We start from the raw sequence: 18101 nt of genomic DNA, 5'->3' as shown, positions 1-18101 counted from the left end.
ACATCTGTTACAATAGGGACAGTTTCTCTACCCTATCCCTTTTAGATAGGCGGTGCAACACCTCGAGCCTAGGGCAAGATCCATGAGAGAAAGGGACAGGGTTTTCTTCTAATAGGGACAGCATTTTCGCATGTGCAACTAACAATAGGTGATATATATCACCCAGATGTTTTCTCCAAAACCATTATAGAGTGTTACCATGTTGTTCCTTTGACGGTAGGAATGTCAAAAGAGACCACCTGATCTTTAAAAATATTCTTTGTGTTTCTGTCTGAATTTAGGGACATTGATCGTGGGAGCTCATGTTTGACTTGGTGTTGGGACTGATAGGAGGATTTGCGATTTCTGGTGCTTAAGAAAGTTAGTTAATTTGAACGTTTCATTGTGGTTATTTTTAATAGCTGTTCATGGAGTTCCTTTTCACTGTCTTTGCTAATCACTAATTTAGGTTATGGAAGGGATTTTATATGAGCTAGGGTTCATCTGAAAAACAAGTAAGTTGCCGTCTGGAGCCAACATTGTCGCCTGTTTTGCCAGGATAAAGGAGTTCTCTTTCTGGCTTCCGTGCTTGACTCACTTGTGTGAGCCTGACAATATTGCTTCACCTCCATGTTTCAATTCTTCTACTTGCCAAAATAGGAAACCTGTATAAGGTGCACTGCGGAATGCATTACTACCTTGCATTACTCTTCCAGGATTACTCTTCTACACCAAGATTGATCTGTAGCATTTAGACTAAATATTTACTAGTTGGGAAAAGTTTCACACAAAGTATAAGAGATACCTTGAGATGAGAGGGAGGAATGCACATTTATTTATTTATTTATTTATTTATTTATTTCAAAGCTGTGGAGGAAGGCGATATGGGGGCCAGGGGGTGATGTGTGGAGCAATATACCCGCCTCGCTCATCCCATGAATAACTGTTGTTGATCTATGTTACAACTTCCAACAATGCATATTGCAATACACAAAGTTTGAAATAAGATTCTCTTAATATACACAATGTGGCACATGACATTATTGCAGTGTATTCGAAAGTAATATATCACTACTGTTTTTATTTACTAAGCTGATACCTGTGTAATCTTCGTATTCAATAACCTTTTACTGCTACATTTGTTTTGCTTTATAAATTATTCTGGATGATAAACGTCACTTGTGTGGTTAAGATCCACTGAGCAAAGTCCAAACCAGCGCTTCATAAGGGTGATACCAAAGTGGCGTGGCTTATGTGATCACCTAAAGATCTGTGTTCACTCGGTTCACTCCTTCAAGGAAAAAATGAAAAATCACCTCAGCCTAACCGATGTGCCTCGCCCCTATCAATTCCCTTTATATATCACCTTAAGATTCTCTGCCACAACCCAGGAACCTCTGTCTGCCACACAGCACCCACCAATACTCGATCCCCCTCCAGTGTCTAGGGACTCAACGTCTCCCTCTACAAATTACCAACCAAAGTATTCATAGCATTCACAAAATAATCTTTAAATACTATTTTATTAGAACTCGTTGTTTGGAAGTGATCTCTATTGAGAATTATTACCCCCAGATAGTTGACTTTGTACCACTTGCCGTTGTGTGGCTTTGTTTTGACCAGTTGTTCATCTTTACACCTAATTGTTGCCCCACCAGACTGCCATGAAGAAGTCCTCACTACCAGGAGTAAAGCTAACACAGACGGCTGAAGAAGTTCCCACTGGGTGCAGTGCCCCAGGCATCGAACGGAAGCCCATCCCGCTGACCATTCAAGAAGGTAAGACAAAGCATGGCTGGGCGCAATTGTACCCTCATCGGCAATAGGTGTAAGTAGTTTGGGGGCTTTGTTTGAAGGCCGGCTAGACTGAATTGGTGGACGGAGTAAATAAAAAACAATGGAAGGTTCACATTAGGTTTATATATTTATTTATTTATTTTAAAACAGCTTTTATATATGTTTCAGGAATGGCAAAGGACTTATGAATATAACAAACATCACATTTTAACAGAGTGAAATTCGATCACAATATGCAGGGAAATAAAAAATATATATTATTATTATTATTATTATTATTATTATTAGTAGTAGTTACATTTGTAAAGCACGGCTTAGACCGGAGGCATCATGATGCTCGATAAAACCAACAGTTTGGGACAGCAAGTGGCAAAAAGAAACCTTTAAAAAAGGTGAATATTTAGACGATGACGGAAGAGCAGATGGTTGTCAATGGTACGAAGTGAGCGAGGGAGCTTGTTCCATAACAGAGCTGAGGCCACTGAAAAAGCACAGCCGCCAGTTCTGGAGCGCTGCAATCGGGGCAACATGGGGGACAATGGAGGGGGGGCCCACAGTGCAATCGGGGCACTTTGAACAATAGGTTAGATGCAGAGTGTAGAGCACTAGCAGGAAGGTATTGACAGAATTTCCTCTGCACATATTGAGCTCTTAGTTCTTAAAAAGCCAGATGGACCAAACATACAGATTTGAATTCAATGCACGGCACGATAGGGAGCAACTGCAGACTGAACAAAACAGGAGATATATGTTCACGAGAAGAAAGAACATAGACCGCTCTGGTAGCCATGTTCTGTAACACTTGCAGCCGGTTAAGAAGAAAGGCAGGCTGGGCTAAAAAAAAAGGGCATTGCAGTAGTCCAGCGTGCCAAAAATGTAGGAGACAACAACAGAAGCACGAAGATGGGAAGATAGGAAGGGAAGAACCTTCTGTAAGATCTTAAGTTTAAAGTGGGCCCCTTGACAGACAGAATTCACCTGTGCTTCCATAGACAGTGAGGCTGACATTTTGATACTCAAATCTTTGACTACAGGGACAGTTTGGGGAAACTGATCTAAAGAAGGTGCCCAAAAAGAGGTCGCTGAGAGTAGGCTAATAACAAGAACCTCAGTTTTTTCACCATTCAATTTGACTGAACTGTGGCTCATCCAGTCACCTACAGATTTCAGGCAGGCTCTGAGGCTCACAGCTGACTTAGGATCGGGCAAGATGGAGGGGTACCGCCATCTGGGTATCATCAACATAGGTGTAACAGTGGAACCCAACAAACTTGATAAGCTTGGCCAATGGCTGTACATAGACATTGAAAAGAATAGAGGAAAGAGCAGAAACCTGAGCTACCTCACAAGTGAGAGATACAAGGACAGATTGAGAGGAGTGGATGTGCGAGAGATTGACACCAGTCAGAAAGAAAAGGATGAAACCAGGACAATACTGTCCCGGAGATGCCGGCTACAGTTAATCTGTCCAACGGGGTGGCATGGTCGATGGTATCAAATGCAGCTGAAAGATCGAGTAAATCCATTGCACCAATGCCACCCTGATCCGAAAGCCAAGGTTGGTCATCCACTACGAGACTATTATAGGCTCAGTGCCACGGGCAGGCTGAAAGCTACACTGAAAGACATAAAAAAAAGAAGAATCTTCAGGAAAATAACTTAATAAGGGTGTGACCAAACATTTGAATATTTTCATCAAAAAAGGGAGAAGAGATATTGGACAGTAATTAGCAGGTAAAAGGGGGTTGAGGCAAGACTTTTTTAGAAAGGGAATATAAAGGGTGTGTTTCAGGGCAGGGGGATAAAACTGGTGGCTAACGAATGGTTGAAAACAGAGGCGACCAGAAGGGCAATTTCGTGCATAATTACTTTCAAAATAGAAAGTTAAATGGGGTTTAGAGGGGATGAAGATTTAAGCTTGTTTGTTGCCTTAATAATATCATCCAAATGAAAGAGGGGAAAGTAGGGACAAGAAACAGACTGACTAGCAGTAGAAATAGAGTCAGAAGTAGGGAGGGTAGCAGAGTAGATATAGCATTTGTGACTTTCTGGTGTATCAGGTCAATCTTGTCACTAAAAAAAGCAGAGTGAGAGTTACATAATATCTGAGAAGGTGGAACTGAGCTAGACAATGTGGTCCTGGAAGAAAGACATGGGATAGTTTTATATAACTCTTTAGGCTGATTGAGAACTTGTAAGAAAGGCATGGCATCAAAAGTAAGACAGACAGAAGTGGCCACATTTCAAGGGCATTTATTGAACTTCACAAAGGGTTTGATAAACGCCTATCTAAGCCTAAATCTACTAATGGGAGCAAGCTACGACCATCAATTAATAATAACGCAGACCTAGTGGTGTCTTGTCAAAATAAAAGGGCCTATACTAAATACAAACTTTTGCCAATCCTTACATCTAAATACAAATAGTGTGGGGAACAATGTTTTGAAAAGAAAGAAGTGTTCAAAATTATATGTCAGGTTGTTCAGGCCGTTGGCCTCCCTTCCCCAAGTTTTCAACACAGGACAAGGCAGTTTACTCGAGCGTAGCACAGTCACTAGCGGCTTTAGCACGAGGATACAGTTCAAAAACAATAAGTTCTTCTCCTCCATCGATTTCCACAAGTATTCACTTCCGGTGACCCACTATTAACCTTGGACCCCCCTCAGCCTGGCTCAGACCCCTTTTCACAATGTTCGTCACCTTAGATCCCCCTCATCGGGGCTCAGATCCCTTTGGCAAAATGCTTGTAGTCTATTCTTTCTCTCTGGCGACTCATGGTTCTCGCTGGATACCCCTCAGCCGGGGTCAGATCCCTTTGTCATACAATTGGTCTCCCTCTCTCTGGGTCGTACCAATGTCACTGTTCACCCCGGAACCAACTCAACCAGGCTCAGATCCCTTTTGCATACAATTGGTCTCCCTCAGTCGGGCTCGGATCAATGTCACTTTTACATCAAATATCAAACACTTTTGAATGTGCACAGGGTTTGGCTTGACCAGTTGCTGGACCACTTCAATTTGACAATTACTCCTGTTTTAACCTTTGTCACCTTTTCGTTGGATACCTAACAGAGACTTTCGAATGAGCACCCACATGGTGCCGGACCACTCCGTCTATGGTATCGTATCTTAGCGTCAAAGTTCCATCACTCTTCTGCTGTTTTAATTATATTTGTGGTGCTCCCAACATACGCTTCATGCACTGTTCTCTTCAATATTCTTTACACAATGTTGCAACTTGCAACCTTGCTTTACACACAGCCCGGTTTAGTATCAGTCTCCCCAACTCACCAGCTGTGCTGACTTCACCGGTGCTGCTTTGTTGTAGGAGCCAAGGACAGTACCACAGCAGCAATCGATTCTCCCCGCCTTGACTGTCAACATGGGAGAGCCCCGGGTACCTCCGACACACAATACAGGATTCTTCAGCTTTGATTCCAGATCTTACGTTTCTTATTCTTGAAGGCTCAGGAAAGATACAGGCTTTCGGTGAAAAAGGTCAAAGGCACTTCCTTCCTTGCAATCCTCTTCAGTCTTGCCATCTTCCGCCTTGTATTAAACTACCATCTTTGAACTGCTGCGTCCTCATGTGCCTTGCATTGCTCTGAGTGTTCTTTTGTGCTCTGTCTTTTATCCATGTGGGGAAGTGTGATGGAAGTCAGGTGTGTGTAATGATCAGTAATTGCCTGACCCTGCCTCACCTTTGTAGTGTGTCAAGTTGTGTCCCAGTGATTCCCAAATTCCTGTGGAACAATGTGGAGAATCCAGGATGTTCAATCCGGTGATGTCTGTTCAATCCAACGGAGGAATTCAGTCGGGGTACCCTCTGGTCCTGATGGTAACGCAGTGTAGAATCCCACCCCATGAGCCAGACTGGAAATAAACTACCATCCTGAAACTGGGAGTGGTTCCCCAGTGCCACAGTAATTGACCTTCCCAATAGAATGTGGTACCAGGCAGTGCAGGCACTGTAGGTGGGAGGCCTTGATACTCAGGTGAGTAAGGTAGAGGAAGAAAGAAATGAGCCCAAAGCAAGACAAGGCAAGGAGACTGCAAGCAGCCAAGCAGGAGCCCAGGTTGCAGAGGGAGAAGAAATGATCCCAAGGCAAGACAAGTCAAGGAGACTGCAAGCAGCAAGCATGAGCCCAGGTTGCAGAGGGAGGCGATCAAGGAAGACCAACGAACAGGCTAGCCAGCATGGAGGAAAGGGGCAAGCCAAGGCACAGCAAACAAGAAAGAGCAAGGAAACAAGGAACAGAGCTTATAACCTCAAGAAAAGGTTGCAACACTGAGCACCATGGCTGCCTGGTTTAAATGGGACTGCGTGGCCAGTGAAGGCTGGGAACAGATGCACTGGTTGCCGTGGCAACAAACCATGCTGCGTTCACTGCACATGTGCAGTATCCAGGTGCTGGTCCCTGGCGCATGCGCGACATGAGCAACATGTCGGCCCCCAGCCATGATAGTCGTTTGGCATGTCGACGCGGCTGCAGTGTCCCAGAGCTGCCAGCGGACCCTCCAAGGTAAGACACTGGTGTGCACTGTGACATAGTGGGACATGTCAGGTATACGGCTTGGGTGATAGTCCATTTTCTTTCACAGTGAACTGTCCGTGGGAAAGTGCTTGTGTTGGAAAATGGGGGTGAGGGGTGTTTTGAATTCCTAGGTATCCTACTGGGTAGGATGGGGTTAAGGTGTTACGGGAAAGGAGAATATTGCATCTCATCATCCGGTGTCCCACCTCCAATCCCCGATGACTCCCTCATCCAGATGACCCTCCCGCACTGGTCTACCCCCAGGAACTGGATCCAAAAGCGATGGCTGTGTCCTGGCCTCCTGGATGATACATCCCTGGAAACTAGTGGGTGAGACGCCTTCAGGTTTATCACAGCTGACTCAATCCACCTGGTGAAATAGGGCCTCTTAGCATCCAGAATAGCTAGATGATAGACCCGCGTGGCTTTACGGAAGGGAGATTTGTCAAAGGGACAGTAATGAATTCACCACTTCCTTTCCACCTGTCTACGTTGTATCCATAAATTGGCTAGATGGAAAGAGAACCAAGGCACAGAGGTACGAGCCTGCGGTTTGGATGGTTGCAATGGTGCTGGGTGGTTTCAATATCATTAAAGGACTGAGAGAGCTGGGTCAATTTGTAGTATCGAAAGGTCAAGCAATAGTAACCCTCGTCAGCGATGGTAGAAGTATTAACATGATACCTTCTGCAGCTAGGTGGACGAGGAAGAGTAGGAGGCAAAGGAGAGGGAGGGATTAAAATTAAAAAAGGAAAATAAAATGATCAGTCCAATACCTTGGTTAGTGAAGTGGAGGAAACAATTCAGTCTGGCATACTACCGTGCCTAGGGTAGGGCTAGTTACTAGTTGAGAAAGATTGAAATCGCACATAGCACAAGAAAAACTGTCAACCAAGGTGGGCGATGTCTGGATAGAATGTAAGTTAATATCGCCTAATATGATCAAGTCTGTAAAACAGAGTTTAAGATTGCCAGCCTGGTTCAAAAAGGTCGAACAGAATGCCTGATCATGTCCTGGCTGACAATATACTAGTAATATGTATAAAGTTTTAAAAGCAAACAAATGGATCTGAATAATCATAGTTTCCATAAAAATATTGTGATTGAATGGTAACCGGGAACAGGAAAAAGCAACTTGAAAAATAAAAGGAGGGGCGCCAATGTTGTCATTGCCAGTTAACACCTGAACTAAAGCAGGGCCAGAGGAGTCACAGAGCCAAGTCTCAGCGCTAATAAAAAAAACAAAGGAGAAAAGTCATGCAGTAGATCATAGCAGTGAGAGGCATGGGCCGAAAAAGAACGGGCATTTAACACAAGCTGGGTTTCTGGTATATTGATGAGACCATTGGCAGCAAATTAAGCTGGAAGCATGATGTCCTTAGGGGCGAGCTGAAGTAGTGAGTGTCGTGAATAGGTAATGGGATGAAAGTTCGGAGATGTGATGTCTGACCCTGACCCATCTGAGGCCCGGATGCGGGCACATATGGGCTGGACTTTGATCGAACTATGGCGCATGACTGCTGCGCCGTCCGCTGCACTTCCTGTGCTGTAAGAATATTTGGTTATGTATTATATCTCCAGGACCAATCCCAGGCCAGTGCCTGAATGAATATCGAGGACAGACTGCAGCGTGTCTCTGCGTGTAAGAAAATAAAAATAACAGCCCTTGTTATCAGGCGCGAGACCCCGGAATGGCTGAAGGAAGCCGGGCATCGTCCTGCCGGACAGGACAGCTGGCTTCCACTAAATAAATAAATAACCAGAGCAAAAGATTATAATCACAAAGCAAAAAAGTAAAATAACGAAGCACGTCTGGGTTAGTGAAAAAGGCATCAAGTCACCCGCCTGACTCGCAGTGAGCAAGTCTAAACGGAAATGAAAATAAGGAAAATAAAACAAAAAGCAAACAAACCAAATGTAAAGGTTAAAACCACACAGCACATCGCTGTCGTACCTGCAGTAATATAGTATGTGACATGGTGTAAGAATGTAGAGTAGGACACTTGTAGGCTTAATGTAAATAGTGCATTATTCAGGAAAAGACAAAAAGAAATAACCGAAGTCCACGAGGGATCACTCATCCCTCTTAGTCGTGCATCTTGGGTAGGGGTGTCTCCTTATGCTTTCGCTGGCGAGGCCTCTAATAGGCCCAATGATGCCTGCGGCTTTCTTGGTCTGCACCGTGGTGTTCCTTTTAAAATGAGAGTGAGAACACAACAATGTATCAGCCCGCTGCTTAACGGAACACTCATTTCCTAGACAGCCAACCAGGTACAACGCTACATGCCGTTGTAACATGGAGTCAACCACCTGACAAGGTCACCATCCCCAGGGGTGTGTCCTCCCATGAGCCGAAAGGACCTGCATGGATAGTGCTGCGGTTCTGAATGTTGCCTGTCATAGCAAGTCATTGAAAGAACGAATTGGTGTTAACTTAGGGTGAGTGCATGTTGTCCCATATTTGTCTTGAACTAAGGGGGTATGTAGTCCTTTTTGTCTGCGTCAATCTGCCAACCTATGCCCGCTGTCTTTTATGTGGCATCTTGAATCCAGGAGAATCAGGAGGGTGGTTCACCATAGAAGAGAGAGCGTCACGTGATCCTGATCCTTCATATGAAACGTGGCATTGTTGACCTCTCTACACATGGTCAGAGATCTGACCCTGTCAATAGGGGTGGGACCTGTGAGAAACCTATCGCCATGTAGCCCTTGGGCAAACATGGGCTTAATAAATTCAAAAACCATAACATAACAAACAAACATAACCCGCTCGTCCCCAGGGATTTGTCATCCAGGTGGCCAGGACACAGCCATCACTATTGGATCCAGTTCCTGGTGGTGGGCCAATGCGGGAAGATCACCTGGATGAGGGGTCTTCTGGGAGTGGAGGTGGGACATTGAAGGATGAGACAAGGTATCCCCTTCCCTGTAACACCTTTCCCCCATTCTACCATGTAGGATACCCAGAAGCCCAACCCGCACTCCTTTCCCAACACACTTTCTCACTGAAAGTTCACTGTGAGCGACAACGGACTAACACCAGAGCCGTATACCTGACATGTCCCAACATCCTGGTCAGGCAAGTTCAGGCAATTACTAATCATTACACACACCTGACTCCCATCACACTTCCCGACACGGATAAAAGGCGGAGCACGAAAGCACACTCTGAGTGAGGAAAAGCACACGAGGAAGCAGTAGTTCCAAGATGGCGATTTAACACAAAGAGAAAGGTGGCGAGACCGGAGAGGATTGCAAGTAGGGAAGTGCGCTTGACCACTAGAAACCGTTACTTTATCGAGCCTTGGAAAGTGAGAAGCCTAAGACCGCGAACTGACGCTGATCTATCCAACACTGTACATCAAAGGTATCCAGGGTGCTGCCATGCTGATAACCCAAGCCAGGAGGAATGATTGCCGCTGTGGTTCTGTCCTTGGCTCCTCAAAGGAAGCAGCACCAGTAAAAGCAGCACAGCCGGTGAGTCAGAGAAGCCGATACAAATTCAGCTTGTGTTTGAACCAAGGTTGCAAGCGGCAACATTGTATGAAGAAATCCACAAAAGACAATGTTTGAAGCGCATGTGATGAGAGGCGTGAATTAGTGTAAAATGAATGTACTTTGAAAGGCAAATAAAGATATCCTGTACAGGATGGTATGGCGCCACGTGGGCGGTTATTCGTAGGTCTCTGTTAGGTATCCAACTGAATGGTAACTATATTGTAAAAAGGAACTTTATATCAAAGTTGTCCTGCGACGGGTCAAGCTAAACCCTGTCCACATTCGAAAGTCTTCGATAAGTGTAAAGTGAACTGCAATTGGTCCGAGCCCCGCTGAGGGAGACCAATTTGATACAAAGGAGGGATCTGAGCCCGGCAGAGGGGGATCCAGGGTGAGACACTCAATTCACAAAGTTGTAAGAAGAAAATAACTTTCTATTTTAGTTTTGTATATCAGGAGACTTTGATGGAAAAGAGACTTGAGCACAGAAGGCTCTGATGAAGGAATGGAACTGTATCCTCGTGTCAAGAGAGCCAGAGTGTGTGTGCTTGGCTCGAGTTAACCGCCTTGCCCTGTGCTGAAAACATGGCGAAGGGAGGCCAACAGCCGAACATCCTGTCTTATCATTTTGTGAACACTACTTTCTTTTTCATGAACATTCCCCACACTCACTTCTTCAACTTGGAATGATCTGACTCTTCTATCCTTCTGTCTTCATGCCTGTTGTGTTCGTCCTTGTTTTGTTCTGTGTGCGCCCTGAGGCATGTTGGCGCGATACAAAAATTAAAATAAATAAATAAATAAAATGTGTAAATTAGCGGTAAGGATTGGCAATACGTTTTTTAGTATAGGCCCTTTTATTTTGACAAGACTTCACTAGGACTGCATTCTTTATTATTTGATGGTCGTAGCCTGCTCCCATCTTAGATTTAGGTTTAGATCGGCATTTATCACATCCATTTAAAAGTTCAATAAAAACTCTTGAACTGTGGTCACTTGTGTCTGTTTTACTTCGATACCATGACTTCCTTACAGGTCCCTCTTTCTGCCTGGGGTAGTGGCATACCACACAGTTTCCCAGAGCCATTTGTGTCCCAGGGGCGGTAAGTAGGAGTGGGCAGAGAGCCACTGTCTGTCCCTTCTACCTGTGCCTGGCTAAGTGAATTAAGTACCAACTTTTCCTGCCCCATATGGCTATGCACAATGCTTGCCAGTCTCTTTCTTCTTGTCTCATGTGATTACATTACCAGAATGAATGGCGGTGGAGGAAAGAGTGAGCAACCCAACTGAGAGAGAGTTGGCAAGCCACTCTCAGTCCGCAGAGCGACCTGCACTACAAACCGGCAAACCAGATTCTCCAAGTGATTTGGATATTGAGTGTACCTTCACCTTCAGCAGGAGTGAGGAACAGTCTGCATATCAAACCGGCAATTCCGACGCTACATGTAGTCCTGATACGAATACTGAGATTGATTACATCCTTTGCGAGCCACCATTGTCGAATGGTGGCGGAGATACAAACACTAAAATTAACTACACTTTGAGCGGGTCGCCAATTCCAAATACAGACAGACTAGCATATGAAAAAGAGGCATTGTTTACAGCAAGTTATATATGCTGGTAGTTCTATAACCCGGCCCATGGGGAGAAAGAAACCAGCTGTTGACCCAGGGAAAGAGCTGAAGCAGAACACCAATGGAAGGAGAGGATAAAAAAGAAATGGAAACCATGGCAGTGTGTGTGTTGTTCAGGTTAGGTCAAAGGAGAAGGATGGCCAAAAGATGAAGCGGAGGAAGAATGGTTCAGAACAGCGCATAGCCATAATTGCTGATAGCGTTTGTAAGGTGAGGCATAGTTTGGTGGAATAAAAAGGGACTTGGGTGAGAGTGAGTGCAAGGTGAGTCATTGAGACTGAATGGAAAGGTGAGTGGGAGAGTGAAAGGAGGGTGACCATGGGAGAAGGTGTGGGTCTAGTGGAGTATAGTAGTAGAGAGTGGAGGCAGGAGAGTAGTAGGGCAGATAAGGGAGAGTAGTAGAATGGAGCTGAGTGAATAGCAGTGTATAGAGGGGGAGAGTAAAAGCAGATCGTGATAAAGGGTAGGAGTAGAGAGAAGAACATCAGAGGGACTTGAGGGGAAGAGAGAGGCAGAGTAAAAGGAGAGTGGGAGGGAGCAGAAGAAAGGGAAAGGGAGGATATACCACCAGGATAAGGAGTGCAATAGCGTGCATAGAAAGCACGGAGTGAGACCTGGGTGATTGGAAGGAACAATTCCTTGATAACATTCTACATGTGGGACCCAGGTTAGGATTCACCTGGATTGATCCTAGACAACCCCAACAAAAAGGCCATATCCCACTAACTTTTTGGTGCCATCGCAAAACAAGCACAGCACTAAAATAAATAGAAAAGATGTAGAAGTCAACCAGTGGCGGGTATGCAAAGCATTTACAGTGTCTGGGTTTCGTGAAACTGAGATCACCTGCTACAGCAGTGAAACACCACCTCAATGAAATTACATCAATCAGAATCATCAGCTACACTGATCTCAGAACCTGACCGATGTTTACTGAAGCAGATACAAAATGGGTTCCTTTGTCTGTAGGTCTATAGTGTGGGTTGTACATGTTCTAGAAATCTGTTTCGAGGTCATTTATATTTACCATATGTCTTGAATAACTGTTTTTAACCATCTGTTCGATGTACAAGGTCGTGGTCACATCCAATGTACTGGTAGTCACATTTGGGTAACAGTCAATGCTAGAGTAATAAACTTTGTACTCAGTTCCTCCTGGGCAACAAAAAGCGTCAGCAAACATCCAATGAAGGAAAGGGGAACAGCGTGACTAATGATTTACTCTAAAATCTCGACAACGTTCCTCCGATACTTAGTTACATAATCATATGCCAATGCCAGATGTAAAACTCCAGCTTTTATAGCTCTACGTTTAGTGCGCAAGTTGAGCTTAGTCGAGTCCACAAACATTGAGTTTGGCAGAAATGAAATACAAATGGTGGACATATTTGTAATGCACCAAAAATAGCAGAAGACTGAGAGATGTCATGGGCTAGTGTATGGATCTTCAAGAAAATGTCAATCTTTGTGGTTCTTGGAGATATCTCATCTACTTGGAGAAGGGAGGGTGCAATGATAATCAATCACTCTGTACTCCTGTAGTTGCTGCTCCAATGGTAATGTCAGTAGCGGCTCTCGCCTAGGGTCTCGACGAAAATCCATCTAATCTTTCTTTTTCCATAGCTGTATCCATCTAGGAATGGAAAATGTTCTACGCAGATCTCTGGATATAGACAGAAACATATCAAGTGTGAGAGATTCCCCTATAGGTAATAAATGTGGCCACGTATTGATTCTTCCTGTGGAAACATCAAATGCTAACAGTAGCTCTGAAAAGTCATCCAAGCTCATTCCATGACCAGTGTTTACTCTTCACTGGATTACGACCGCTTGTGGGCAAAGTCTGCATGCAACAATTGTGTCTACAATACTTGGCCTAGCGAATACACGCTCAGCCTTTATATGGAAAATCTTATGACACTCTAAACCAGTATGTCAAATAACTAACAAGTGACACTAGACAGTGACCAATAAGTCAGGTTTGGCAAGTCCACTACCTGAGTGTGGGTACGTGAGAGTCTCCCAGAGTGGACAATCTGTGATGCATGTCGTTAAGGATACCTATCTCTTTAGACATGTGAATGCCACTAATATAGGCTTCTCTGCAACTCTTAAATCAATTGCCATTTAGCGTTCCAAGCACATTTTGAGCTCCAGTACCTCTTGAGTTTCGGACCATCTTTCTTAGGTTTAAATGGTTATTGACACCTTAGGAGCAAATACATCCCAGTTTCTTCAACACGTCTGCACTTAGTAATTCACAGAGTTCTCGGCACTTCTTACATACAGGTGTTTCTCATGATTCTAAGCCCCTTCCATCTGCATACATTCGTCAATCCTGTTCTAATTCTCAGTACCACTTCAATTCCAGCCGCCAGTGCATCTACTCGACCATCCATTCTGTCCCAGAATGGTAAACAATACTGAAATATATGGCTTTCTTTTTATATCCTTCTGGCTCATCCTTCTGTCCCTCCGCTACTCTGGGATAGACTATCCTCCAGTCTTTCCTCTGAGAGCCAAAGTGATTGTCCAGTGCCCCCTTAGTCCTTCCCTTCCATCTCCAAAGCACACCTTGTTCTGAATTAACTCCCTGCAATGTTGTGTTCCATTCCTATACACACCATGCACAGATCAACCACGGCTCTGACATCCTCCTGAAATGCCCCATGCCATGCCTTTGGGTAGGAGTTTTCATTGTAAAGCACACCTGCGAACATTGCTGGTTTGTGGACGATCGCCATGCAGCAGTGCTAGAGTCCCAACATTGGTTTGTGTGCATGCTGACCATCTGGTTCCGGGTCTGTCATTTCATCCAGCCATCTGCTTGACACACTGGCATGGCCTAACTTCACATCACTCAGCTAAGTCTGGTGAATTGTTTGACCACAGCAAGCCGGGCTGTTCCATTATGGCAGATGAGGGTATTCCACCAGGGTAGACAGGCTCATGTCAGCATCGTAGGTGGGCCATTGTGCCATGGCAAGTGGGGCCGTTCCACAATTGCAGACGCGGCTGTTCCACCGTGGAAGGTTAAGTCATGCCACCATCAGAGACAAAGCAATTATATCATAGCAGGTGTACAATGCTTATGAGGCAAAAGTAGATGTGTCTGGCAGGGTCCTTTTCTATGTCCTTTAAAACACACGGGAAGAACGGTTCCCAACCTGTTTGATAGAAGATGATGTTTCACAAGGCACCTTGCACCGACGTCCACCCAACCCAGCCTGAATACACCTTCTCCACCAGGTCCTTTCTTGAACGAACTTTGTGGGAAAATGAAAATCCAATATTCTCACTGTTTTACACCTCATTTTACATTTTGGAAGAGCAGGTCATACAAGCCCATGCCTAAAAATGTGGACGTCACTCCAATTATTTGATAGACAAAATACATCCATTCTAACATATTGTAATGGATGACTCCTATGACTAAGACAATGCAAGTCAATAGTAAGAATACATTCTACTATCTTCTGTTTTTCAATTCTATGAACAAAATGGAAGACAAAGTAGAAACTGAGTTTGTAAAAGTCCAAAACAGCACACAGGGAGTTGTGTGAGGCACATGGAGATCATGTGTTTTAATCACAATGAAATCCATGGACGTTTTGGGCTTCCTTACTCCTGATTCTGGAGAATTATTTTATTTTTCTTGAACTTTTGACATAAAAAAGTCTGTAAAGAGCTACAGGATCAAGTTGGGTTGAGGTTACAAATGGATAAAAACGTAGTTTTCAACATGCTGTATTGTATTTGTTAATAAAATCTATGGCCGTTGAGAACTACGATGAACAGACCCCGGCCCCGTCATCTTACATCAGTCATCTTCTAAGATACACTGGATATTCTTAAAAGAGCCCGCCAGGCTAAATAAATGTGTGTGTATCTTTTTATGAAGTTTCTAACCTCATTATTATGTTGTGCCTGTTTCTGGAAGGTAAAAATGCCATGTTTAAGGTGGTGGTGAACGGAGTACCCAGACCAGAGGTGAAGTGGCAGCGTGCCAAAGGAGATCTCAGCAACACGTCCAAGTACAAGTGCCTCTATGACAGTATCATGGACGAATTCATCCTGCAGGTAAGAAAGAGGGCATTGTCCTAGTAAATACAATGCTAAAACCTATGAGTTAACTGCAAGGAATAGAAAGTAAGGGAGCCAAGTGACCTCAGACAGCATAGTTTGAGAGCAAATGGCACTATTGGAAGAATGAAACCCCAAAAACTTTGAGTGTAAAAAATTCTCTTGTATTGTAGTTTTGCCTATCCAACCAAAAGTTCTTTATTAAATGCTCTTGATAGTAAGATCTTGAACTTAGGCTCCCAGATGATTAAAATATATAGTAAGTTCTGTAAATTCTCAATCATCACAAAAATACTATGTAGGAAAGGAGGTACCTGCACTGCTTTTTGGTTTGGGATGCAACTGTCAAAGCTTTGTTACACACTGCGAAAAATTAGAGTCGAAACTGTGGAAAAGAACATTGAGCCTCCCAATGTTGACACCAGTAGTCTCTATTCGCTATGAATTGGGCTTAACATCGCTTTTGGCATTGATGGAATGGCATTGGGTTTCGGTATATAAATTGATTTTGGATCCCCCGCAAAGCTCTCTTTATGAAGACGTAGCTGTCCAGCTTCGTAGGTGAGACAACGCCTTCTTAAATACTTTGAGGGATAGATCAATGGAGATTCTTTCCTCTGCTCATTCTGATGTAGACACTTTGATTCACACCCCTGAGTGTGTGAAAAGAGGGGACTGGATCAGAACAATTGAGAGAGTGAGGGCGTTGAAACTCTCTTCTCCCCTCTCTATGTTCGATAAACCTAGATCCTTTTTGCCCACCTACCTGAGACGGTCAACGGACCCTAGTGCGAGGGCTGACTTCCTCAGACTCAGACTAAATATCTTGCCGCAGCCAAACAGAGCTAGCCCTTGGCGACTCCTTCTTCAGTTCAATGTAGGGGTAGTTGTCAAGCAGAGAATTTTACCAATGGAGTGTGGCTGCCACACTGTTTTATAATCAGACAAAAGAAAATATTGGGATTGGGTCTCAATGCGCCAGCCTAAAAAAAACGTTTTTTTTAGGCTGGCGCATTGAGAACCAATCCTAAATATCTTGCCAACCTTGGAAATACTGCATGTGAGAGAGAGGGAAATATATCCATTGGACACCTGCGAAGACTGTGTTTTGAAGCTAAAGCACACAACTCGCCTTGTATTATGTAGCTGCCCTGCGACCTGGGCACTAAGGGTCCATAACTTGGGAAGATTTGTTCATAGCATTGATACTCTGGAATCTGACATGTTTTGGGAACGATTGATATCGGGTAACGAGTGGTTTCTCACAATGGAAGTGGTGAGAATTTTGAGGCAATTAAAATTGACTAAGAGGAGCTGAAACTATGTATGTCGTCGAAATAGTAACTTTGTGTGATTCTTGTTATGATTAGTAGTAATTATGCAATTTTAAGTTGTTTTCCCTTCTTATTTCTATTTATATATTTGGAAGAATTATTTGTCATGAATGAATGTTTTTATGTAAGATTTGTGTTAAAAGTCACAATTTGTTTTGGCTAAAGCACAACAAATAATAAAAAAAAGTATTGTAGTTGTCATTTATATACCGTCTTTTACCATTATTATGGTCTCAATGCACTGATGGTGGAAACGACCTTGGGGACCGAAGTCCAGAGTGTTGGAGATCACAGAGTAGGATTAGAATGCGTGTGTGCATTTGCCCAAATAAGGCTTATCAGGGCTGGTCAGGCTCTGGTAGTAAGCAACCCATGAGCTCAGGCACGTGGATGGGTGCTGAGAGGAGTCAGGCGATGGCATGAGTGGTAGAGACTCACTTTGTGTCCAGCGTGCCCGAATTTGTCACAGGTCTTCGCTATATAATGATGTCAGGGGTGTTGAGGCATAGTCTGGGGTGAGTAGGCTTAAAAACATAGTGTCAGCTAGCCCAAATGTTGTTGTAGGTCGTAGCTGCATTATACAGTGAGTGGATGGATAGCCGTGCCTGCGGTGGATGTCCACCAAATTGGTGCATTTATACACAGCAGGAGCCCAGATGGAGCTTATCTTTGATGTTGCTGTGGCATCAGAAAGTCTGTGGAAAAAGACCAGCTACCCTCGTAGATTTTTCTAGGCATTATGAGGGCGGGGGGCTACCATCAAGTCGTCTAAGCACAAAAGACTGACTGACCTATTATATCTACCAGGCGGTTACCATAGGATTTGGATAGTAGGATTCTCTAGGTGCCATCGACCAGCTATCTTTATAGTCTTACTAGATATCTTTGTGGTTCTAAGTAACTGCTGACAGCCATCTACTACCTGCAATGTCAGGGTGCCCAGCCGGAGTTAGGATCTTTAAGTGTAATGGAAGGCTTACCAGCATAGATCTGAGGCGTAAGGTGGGCTAACAGTTTAGGTGCAGCACAAAAGACCATAAACAGATCAATTTAATGTGCACACTGGCCACCCTTCAGAACATGCATTACTGTTCTTCTAGGAGCAGTACAAATGCCAGCTTAAGATCATCAGGAGAAATTAGGCTACTAAACTGCAGTTTCTTTTAATGCAAGCATGTTCTAAATTTCACAATGCTTCAAGAGTAACACATTTCCTCTAATAATCCATCTAAGTGTAACAG

The 18101-nt window shown here is 44.0% G+C and overlaps 1 protein-coding gene across 1 annotated transcript in view; it reads left to right on the top strand.

Moving 5' to 3' along the window:
• IGFN1 (immunoglobulin like and fibronectin type III domain containing 1) overlaps positions 1-18101 on the top strand; it is a 299446-nt gene that overhangs the window by 88260 nt on the left and 193085 nt on the right. Inside the window, exons 2-3 of the mRNA XM_069633640.1 lie at positions 1638-1758; positions 15384-15523. Of these exons, the coding sequence (XP_069489741.1) occupies positions 1644-1758; positions 15384-15523 (255 nt within the window). The 5' untranslated portion in view covers positions 1638-1643. The remainder of the gene's footprint in view (positions 1-1637; positions 1759-15383; positions 15524-18101) is intronic.

Source organism: Ambystoma mexicanum, chromosome 13 (genome assembly GCF_040938575.1).
Source record: "Ambystoma mexicanum isolate Mex_15411 chromosome 13, UKY_AmexF1_1, whole genome shotgun sequence".
Classification (NCBI taxonomy): domain Eukaryota; kingdom Metazoa; phylum Chordata; class Amphibia; order Caudata; family Ambystomatidae; genus Ambystoma; species Ambystoma mexicanum.
The sequence above is the reverse complement of the archived record's forward strand: the minus strand, read 5'-3'. Positions and strand labels throughout refer to the sequence as shown.